Here is a 9931-nt window from a genome sequence, read left to right on the forward strand (position 1 = left end):
ATGTGATTTATGTGAAGAGTCACAGAAGATATAAATCACAAGTTCTTTGTAAACTCAGAATTATAGTTCGTAGTCAGTGATGAAATTGGGCATTTCATCTGCGAAGACTATAACATATCAATCATGATGATTTGTCTTGGTCATGGAAGTGGTGACTTCTGGTTGATGTGTTAATATGTTTTAAGAGTTAAGACATATTGAACTGGACCGCTGTGAGATTTATTATTCTCCTAAAGACTGTCAAATGAATAATAAATCTCACGACTTACATTTGCATGAACCCTTAATCCTGAGAGAATAATGGACATGATCATGAGGTGTAGGTTGCTTTGATATATCAGGAGTGAGATCTAAAGTTATGGTCAAAACCTCAGTATGTTGGGCAGCCACATTTAGTGTTGATGGAACATGTATTCTCAAGATGGAATTCATAGTCTGTTAACGGAGATATAAAGTATTCCCTTGAGATAAGTTTAATGAGTTTGTTATTCAGAGAGTTAGGCCTAACCACTTTAGTAAGACTAAAGTATATATTTATGGAATTGGATTTCATAAATATATAATGAATAACATTAAAAGATTAAACCGGGTACTCAAGGATTAAGATGTAGTAATTTACAAAGTGGCAGTCTACACTAATGACTTTGTATTACTACGAATATTTTATGAAGGGGTTGCATGTATAATAAAGTCTTGGGATATAATTTATAGATAAGACCTAGAGTGCAACTATATTTATATAGTGGTATTAAATATAGTTAATGGTAACTTTGGGCTTGTCAAGAGTTGACAGAAAAGCCCAAGACCCATTGGAGCTAGTGTCTTATTGGTCCCTTTTGGTCCCACTCCAAGCCACACACTTAAGCTCAATTGGTAAGACCCAAAAGGCCAGCCCAATTAGATAAGTTGGTTAGATACAAAAGGAAAAACGTTCAGATTTTTCAGAGTGTGAAAAACTACATTGAAATGGTGTGCAAGTGAGTTCTTAGTCACTCACTAGTCATCCCTTTGTTACCAATTGAGAGACCACACATCTTGAGCGTTAGTGGAATTGGAGTGAAGATTAAAAGTATTCCCGAGTACTTCAATCTTTGATTTTGAAATTCACCGCTTCAAGGTACGATCTCTTGTTCTCAAAATTCTGAAATTCACTTAGTACGTGTTATCAATATCGAATGAAATAAATTCGTTCAAAACTTATTTTCCGCTGCACTTATCTTTATTTCCATCACCCTTGACACCATAACACCAGATCAGCCCCTCAAGGATGGTCAACTTCTACTCTCAAACCAAATAAACCTCTGCACTTGGGTTTTTCAACCCCTGCAATTCCAGTCACTGCTACGTTGGAATGTGGTATAACCAAATTACTGAACAAACCGTTGTGTGGGTTGCAAACAGAGACATTCCTCTCAATGATACCTCCGGAGTCCTCTCCATCAACGGTAAGGGAAACCTTGAACTCCACACCCAAAACTAAACCATTCCCATTTGGTCCACCAATGTTTCTTTTGTGTCTCATCCACAAATAATTATATGGCTAAGCTCTTAGATATAGGAAATCTTGTTTTGGTTCAACAAGACAGGCAACGTGTTACATGGGAAAGTTTTGATTATCCCACCAATACTATGCTTCCATTTATGAAACTTGGGCAAGACCAGCGGACCGGGTTGGACTGGTTCCTAACATCCTGGAAGTCCGAAGATGACCCAAGAATTGGCAACTACTCATATCGAATGGTTCCAACTGGGTACTCTCAATTGAGCTTATACATGGGTCGGACTCTATTATGGCATGCTGGATCTTGGACTGGTCTAAGATGGAGCGGTGTACCCAAAATGACATCAAATTACTTCAAAATTAACTTTGTGAATAATCAAGATGAAGTCACCATTATGTACGGTACATCTTCAAAATTAGTTGGCCCCAAAGTTTTTACTAAAATGGTCATGGATGAATCGGGAGTTATGCAACAATATACACAATTAAGCAATCAATAAACTACTGATCTTCTTTTCAATTACCAACATATTGCCTAAATAAGTAACAATATAAACAAAATGCATTACCTTTTTTAAAAAATGTATCACATAAATCCAACAAATTTGACTAAAGACTGAAGCAAGCACCAACAGACTAGCTATTTGAAAAGTGTGCATTTTTTTTGAAAAAAAAACAGCAATTTTAAAATATGCCATTTGAAAACACAATTTAAAAAAGGACAAAATTGCTTTTTGCCCCTTTCTGAAAAAAAATACAGCATTTTGCCATATTTCTCAAACTAATTAGGGAAATGCCCCTCTTTTGAAAATCGAGTTTCTAAAAATCGATTTAGGCCTTATAGGGGCGTTTTTAAGGACCCTATAGTGACGTTTTAAGGACCTATAGTGACGTTTTGTAACTCGACTTTATGAAAATCGAGTTACAAAACGTCACTATAGGGTCCTTAAAACGTCACTATAGGGTCCTTAAAAACGCCGCTATAGGGTCTAAATCGATTTTCAGAAACTCGATTTTCAAAAGAGAGGCATTTCCCTAATTAGTTTGAGAAAGAGGGCAAAATGCTGGATTTTTTTTCAGAAAGGGGCAAAAAGCAATTTTCTCCATTTAAAAAATCACAGTTAAATGTTTTATTTGGGCTTTTAGGCTAATTTGTTTGTTTGGGAAATTTTTGAAAGTATATGCCCAAAACATTTTTACAACACTTACACAACAAAGCCTAAGAGGTAAGTTTTTACTAGCTAGTTCTAATTTAAACATATCATTAAAATTATTTTTTTGTCCATAAGTAACAACCTGCTACTTAGGATTTATTGCGAAAATGTTGTACACATAGCATTTCTCTCAATTTTTTTGTTCAACATTCAACTAACCAAAATTTTGGAGAAGTTGAATTTAATTTTTAATGGTCTCAAATTGTTATTTAAGGTGTTCAAGTTTTTTTAGAGTGGTCAAGTTTTTTTTTTTTTTTTAAGCGGTCAACAACCCATATTAATTTAAAATTCAATTTTTTTAAGGTATTTTTTTAAAAAAATTCAAGTTAGGGTGGCCACATTTGGCACCTCCCCCAACTGTTAGCAATAAACAATCATTGTTTAAAGAACCCAATAATTACCACTGTGCACCCTTAGCACAATAATCACTCCACAATTATAAACGTTTGTAGGGTGAATGGTTACTCCACAATTATAAATATTTGTAAGGTGTAGGGGCAAGAGATAGAGTTCAAGTTTTCAGGAGAGAGTTTCACACATACACACTTAGATTAGGCTAGAGTAAAATTTCTATCTTATTTAAAAATAAATAAATAAATAAACCCAATAATTTTTCTTCATTAGTCAATGTACATCAAAGTTATAGGGTCAAAAATTGTTTACGTAGACTTAAATTAAAGTTGCCAAAGAAGACTGGAGGCTTTGTCAAGTATCTTTCACCGATTAATACTATGAATATATAAAAATGCACAATTTTATGCTATAACTCGTCACGTGGCAAGTTGTAAATGGTGAATATGTAATTATGAGCCATGTGGGAACACACTTCCACCACTCACAACTCGCCATATGGTGAGTTGTGGCCAAAATTATGCATTTTTATGCATCCATAGCATGACTCTAATGTGAACGGATTTTCAAGGTAAACTCGATTAAGTGTGTGGGTCCTTGACAAGTGGACGATAGCTTGCATACGTCAAATATCTCATTTAATTTTATTTTTAAAAGAACAACTGATTTTTTTTATATGGCTATCAAGTATCAAGTTCTCTATAGTCTATACTAGTCTTTCAGCCACAAGTCCTATTACTGTACTCTTCATTAGAAAAAATGATGAATCTTGCTAAAGGGAATACATTATTGCTTCTTCTCTCCCTTCTTCTTGTTTGCCCAATCTGCACTTCCCTTGACACCATAACACCAGACCAACCCCTCAAGGATGGTCAACATCTACTCTCAAACCAAGAAACCTTTGCACTAGGGTTTTTCAACCCCGGTAGTTCCAGTCACCGCTACGTTGGAATTTGGTTTAACCAAATCACCGAAAAAACCGTTGTGTGGGTTGCAAACAGAGGCGCTCCTCTCAATGATACCTCCGGAGTCCTCTCCATCAACGGTAAGGGAAACCTTGTACTCCACACCCAAAACCAAACCACTCCTATTTGGTCCACCAATGTTTCTTTTTCTGTCTCATCCACAAATAATTCTATGGCTAAGCTCTTAGATATAGGAAATCTTGTTTTGGTTCAGCAAGACAGCCAACGTGTTACATGGCAAAGTTTTGATTATCCCACAAATACTCTGCTTCCATTTATGAAACTTGGGCTGGACCAGCGGACCGGGCTGAACCGGTTCCTAACATCTTGGAAGTCCAAAGATGACCCGGGAATTGGTAGCTATTCATTTCGAATGGTTCCAACTGGGTACCCTCAATTGAGCTTATACATGGGTCAAACTGTATTATTTCGTTTGGGATGTTGGACTGGCCTAACATGGAGCAATGTACCCATATTTGATTCAAATTACTTCAAAGTTAGCTTTGTGAATAATCAAGATGAAACCACCTATATGTACAGTATACTTTCAAATTTACCCTCCAAAGTTATTGTTAAAATGATGGTGGATGAATCAGGAATTGTGCGACGGTCCTTATGGCAGGAGACTACATGGGTTGACTATTGGTCCGCCCCACGTGAGTTGTGCGATAAGTATTCGAATTGTGGTCAAAATAGTTATTGTGACCCACACAATAAAGTCATTATTGACTGCAAGTGCTTTCCTGGATTTGAACCCAAGTCATCTCGTGATTGCATGAGGGAAAAGCAAGGAGTGTCCATGTGCAACAACGGAGAAGGGTTTGTCAAGTTGGCACATATGAATGTGCCGGATACTTCAATAGCACATGTGGACATGAGTTTGAGTATGAAAGAGTGTGAGCAAAAGTGTTTGAGGAATTGTTCTTGCATGGCTTACGCAAGTGCAAATGAGAGTGAGGGAGGGATTGGTTGCTTGACATGGCAAGGGGACTTGGTAGACACAAGAACATTTCCTGATGGAGGACAAGATTTATACATTCGTGTGGATGCGGTTGTATTAGGTACTCTTAAATCTTTTTTCTTTAAAAATTTGGTAAAACATTTTATGAAAATACACAGTGACTTTTCTCACTATATTTGGTGGCTGGGTCACCAATTCCATGTGCTAGGCAAATGACGTTGGTAGTCCGGTGGTTAGAGCCACCACTCCGATGATCAGCGCCAACATTTTGGTAGCTAGAGCCATCACTCTAGCAATTGATGCTAGCAATCTGGTCACTAAAACTATTTGCTAGAGGTTTGATAACCGAAGCCACCATTTGGTGGCCGGAGACATCGCTCTGGCAGCAGTTGCCTCATGTCTGGTTGTAGAAGACATTGTTCAAGCTACAATTATGACAATCTGGTCACTAGACCTCCTACACCAGCAATTCTAGTGACTCAGCTACTGATTTATTTTATTTATTTTATTTATTCTAGTGACTCAAGCTAAATACCTAAAAGTTTTATTTATTTTACTTCAAAACAAATAGAGTGTTAGTGAAAGTTCATGTCTATTGTATTATATTAGTCTGAAATTTATGTAGAATACTAGTTCAACATCTAATTTGCCCTATGGTACTAACCTTCTATGGTACTAACCCTAAAGTTGATTTAGGTCATACTATTGAAAAATGATTTTCTCTATTTAAAATAGATCTATTTCATATTACAAATCTAAATGAGTATTACATTCCATATGGAAAAGAAATTATATATGGTTTTGTTAAATTATCTAAAAATTTCAAAATTTTCACAATGCTGCCTTATCTATTTCATATAATTCAAAACTCAAATGATGTGTGGAGAAGTCGAAATTATTTAAGAGTTGTATACCCCTAACAACATAAGATTTCTACAATTATATTCATCACTTGTAGTAGGTCCTACTATGTAATACTTGTTTTATTTTATTTTTATATAGTTACAATAATAGGAGAGAGAGAATTTGATCTGTGATTCTACTTATATTAATAAGAAATACTCTCTTGGCATTTGACATTGTTGTTACAAAAATAAGTTTGCAATTTTTGTTTTTCGTTTCTTCTTTTAACACGTTTTCGGCCTCAAAAAAGAGAATCACATATGGACATGAAATTGTTGTGAGAACTTGTTTGTCTTTTTGTTTTGTTCTTTTGATACGTTGGATCTCAAAATGAGAAATGCATTTTCTCCATTTAAAAAAAATAAAATAAAATCACATATTTTCCTTAAACCCATTGTTTCATCCCTACTCTATTTTCCTGTAAAACTGCATCAATAAATATTTATGTTCAATCAACTTCTGAAATTTATGATGTCATTAGAATAATTTTTTTTTTTTTTTTACTCAGCTCAATATGCTAAGAAAAATGGTCATACTCAAAAAAAGAGGATGCTGGCAATTCTGGGAGTTTCTGTTGCTATAATGTTTCTTCTTATAGTCTCAATTGTGTATTGTTTTGTAATGAAGAAGAAGAAAGGTAAGGAAGTTTAGAGCAATTTTTTTACACCTATTTTTATACTTCTAAGGCCAGTGAACAAATGCTCCCAAGATTACTCCAACACTATGTTTCAGAGTTTATAAAAGAATAGGCAGAATACATAAATCATGAAATAAAATGGAATGGAACTTGATATATTTTTCAAGCGTAGAAGTTGATAAAAGAAAAAATGAAAAAGAACTGGATATATTTTGTTATTATACTCATAATCATTTCTTTGGATCCAAAGATGGTATACTGAAGCAGCCAAGGAAATTTTTCAAATGCTATTGTTAAACTTCTTGCCTTTCAGCCTACGAATAAATGCATTGGCTCATTCCATTTGCATATTCTTATGTCTACCATACCGAAATGTCAAATTCAAAAGAAAGAACACTTGATCTCGAAGATGACATGATCAAAAATCCCTTTCAGCTTCTACAAAAAAACATACATGAGCACCATTGTACCCCATTTTACAAACCTTTATTGGGAGGGAAACCTGTCCTTCACTACCAACCAAGATATGAAGGACTTGTTGGGAAAAGCTGCTTTAGACCATACTAGTTTCTACCATTCATTGAGACATACATGTTTCTTATTTAATTTTACTCTGAATTGCAATACGTCCTTCATTGCCAAACAAAGACAAAGCATTAAGGAATGCTTAGAAGCAGCTACTTTAGACCATACCACTTTCCACCATTCAGCTGTATCCACCTTGTTTTTTATTTCACTCCAGGTTGAAATTCATGTTACTTTTGCATATTTAGATGAAATCCGGTACATTGAGTTGTCTTAGCTAATTTTAATTGATGAAAATAAGCTTGTAGGGTAGTATCTTTTGATCTGATAGGTTTCCAAGGCTACTGCATTTCTTTCAGAATATTGGATACTTTTGCAAACTCAGAAATTGTAGTATCATACACCCCCTTTTGGACAAAGTTGGGGATCAAAACACCTTCAGGGTGTCAATTATCATGCCACATGGATAGTTTTTTCACCCTTTCAACTAAAAGCTTGATGAATGGACCAACCAATTCCCTGACATTTTAAGATTTTCTCCAGCCCCATCAGCAAGACTGAAGAACCTTCATCACCCATAAGCACTTACCTCTTAGAAAAGTGCATTTTAACCAAATGGGATTTCTTGTCAATGATAAATAGAAAATTGTAAACTTCAATTTTTCCTCTTATTTTCCTTTGTTTCAGTCCTTTATTTTAGTGTGTTTCTCAGTTTTATTAAATCAGGCTTTTGTGTGAGAATTCCTAATTGGACCAAAATGGTTACTAGCATTATTAATTACTTGTTTTATGACAGAGACAAGGCATAGCACATATTTAGATAGTGCTAACTCCACTTTACCATACTTCGAAGACTCTCCAAGTAGAAGGGACCTCGATGGAATTAGAAGAAATTCAAATTTGCCATTATTTAATCTAAGAACCATTATTGCAGCTACAGATAACTTCTCCATTGCTAACAAGCTTGGCCAAGGTGGTTTTGGCCCAGTTTATAAGGTACTCTCATTGAACGAGTCCCAAAATTTGCATAATCTCATTTCAAGTGTGTTTATGTAACATAAATTTCATCATGAATGTTTACGGGTACTCATTGAGTACGATTTTGTTGTGTGCAATTGGGCTTCCCCAAATAATTTACCAAGTTGATTTTCTGTCAACAATTGTGCACTATGACAATGATATTTGGACTTTAATTGCAGGGTTTGCTACAAAATGGAATGGAAATAGCAGTAAAAAGACTATCAAAATGCTCTAGACAGGGAATAAAACAATTCAAAGCAGAAGTTGCACTAATTGCTAAACTCCAACATAGAAACCTTGTGAGAATTCTAGGTTGTTGCATTCACAAAGAAGAGAAGATGTTGATCTATGAGTACTTGCCAAATAAAAGCTTGGACTCTCTCATTTTTGGTATGTCTTCTTTTTCACATTAACCTCCCTCATCATCAGTATAAAACGATCCTCCCATTACAAACATATCAGTTCCAAATAGCAGGATTTATACGTAAGTAAGAAAGCACGAATGCAATATAATCTAATCCAAGTTCTCATTTCTTCGTTTAGATGAAACAAAAAGGTCATGTTTAGATTGGGAAAAGCGATTTGAGATTATTTGCGGAATTGGTAGAGGGATCTTATATCTTCATCAAGACTCAAGATTAAGAATTATCCATAGAGATTTAAAGGCCAGCAATGTTCTACTTGACAATGCATTGAATCCAAAAATTTCAGATTTTGGTATGGCTAGAATTGTTGGAGGGGACCAAATTGAAGCTAATACAAATTGCATCGTTGGAACATAGTAAGTATGCTAGAAAACAAAGATATACTTTTTTAACTAATTACTTGACTACCATTTTTACATCTAAGGAGAGTAAAAACTACAGGCCTATGTAAGAAAAAAATACCAAGGACATCTTTGTAATTTGCTTTCATATTGTGATACTTCAAATTTTACATGTATGTTAGTGCCCAAAGGGCTATCTTTGATCATTTTATGTTGAGGTTCAATATCTTCCTTTTCATTGTGCTATGACAGTGGTTATATGTCACCTGAGTATGTAATGTAAGGACTTTTTTCAATAAAGTCTGATGTATATAGCTTTGGGGTATTGCTACTAGAGATTGTAACTGGGAAAAGGAATAGTACTTACCATCATGATGGCCCTTCCTCAACTTTAATTGGACATGTAAGTACATGTGCAAACAATGACTGCAAAATTAAGCCTATATTGTTGAGCCTAATATGATTAATATCTTGTCTTAGGTTTGGGACCTATGGAGAGAAGACAATTCCATGAAAGTAGTCGACCCGTTACTAGATGAGACATACCCTACTAATGAAGTTTCAAGATGCATTCAAATTGGACTTTTGTGCGTGCAAGAACATGCAATAGACCGGCCAACCATGTCAACTGTTGTTTTCATGTTGGGTAATGACACTCCTCTTCCTTCTCCAAAACAACCTGCATTTATTTTGAAGGGTACTTACACTAGTACAAACAGATCAACTAGTCCAGCATCTAATTCTATAAATGAAATAACACATTCTACAATTGACGGTCGTTAAAACCCCAAACAATTTTTAGCAAGTGTACTAATATTCCATTACAACATAAGATCGAGTTACTCTAAGTCTACTCTACATTACTTTTTTTTTTTTTTTGTATGAACAATTGTACATAATGTATGCACTGTAAAATTATTCCAAAAAAGAAGATAATATATAATATTACACAAACTGTTATTGTCCATAAATTTTTGATGAAGTCACTACCATCTCCTTTAGCTTTTTCTTCCAAGTGGTTTATGAAATTAATATACAAAAAGTTAACTGCGTATATATGTTCTGTGGAGATAAGTTCATTGGTTTTT

General features: G+C 34.8%; 1 protein-coding gene across 2 annotated transcripts; it reads left to right on the forward strand.

Annotated features, from left to right (window-relative positions):
* Positions 1 to 3826: 3826 nt before the first annotated feature.
* On the forward strand, positions 3827 to 9720 carry LOC111985028 (G-type lectin S-receptor-like serine/threonine-protein kinase RKS1). 2 transcript variants are annotated; one of them, XM_065774453.1, is made up of 6 exons: positions 3827 to 5092; positions 6404 to 6532; positions 7854 to 8053; positions 8257 to 8467; positions 8621 to 8858; positions 9324 to 9720. In XM_065774453.1, coding segments are annotated over exons 1-6 (2043 nt in total). In that variant the 5' UTR covers positions 3827 to 3828; the 3' UTR covers positions 9325 to 9720. The 2 variants fall into 2 exon arrangements, with proteins under 2 accessions (XP_065630525.1, XP_065630524.1); XM_065774452.1 differs by lacking the exon at positions 9324 to 9720 and adding an exon at positions 9096 to 9198.
* Positions 9721 to 9931: the final 211 nt, after the last annotated feature.

This window comes from Quercus suber, unplaced genomic scaffold (assembly GCF_002906115.3).
Source record: "Quercus suber isolate HL8 unplaced genomic scaffold, Cork oak 2.0 scaffold_92, whole genome shotgun sequence".
NCBI lineage: Eukaryota > Viridiplantae > Streptophyta > Magnoliopsida > Fagales > Fagaceae > Quercus > Quercus suber.

Excerpts from the sequence above, each read along its gene's own strand:
- LOC111985028 (XM_065774452.1), top strand. The coding sequence starts at position 3,829 with ATGAATCTTGCTAAAGGGAATACATTATTGCTTCTTCTCTCCCTTCTT. Across the intron at positions 8,468-8,620 it reads CTTGGACTCTCTCATTTTTG|ATGAAACAAAAAGGTCATGT; the intron begins GTATGTCTTCTT and ends TTCTTCGTTTAG. Across the intron at positions 8,859-9,095 it reads AATTGCATCGTTGGAACATA|TGGTTATATGTCACCTGAGT; the intron begins GTAAGTATGCTA and ends GTGCTATGACAG.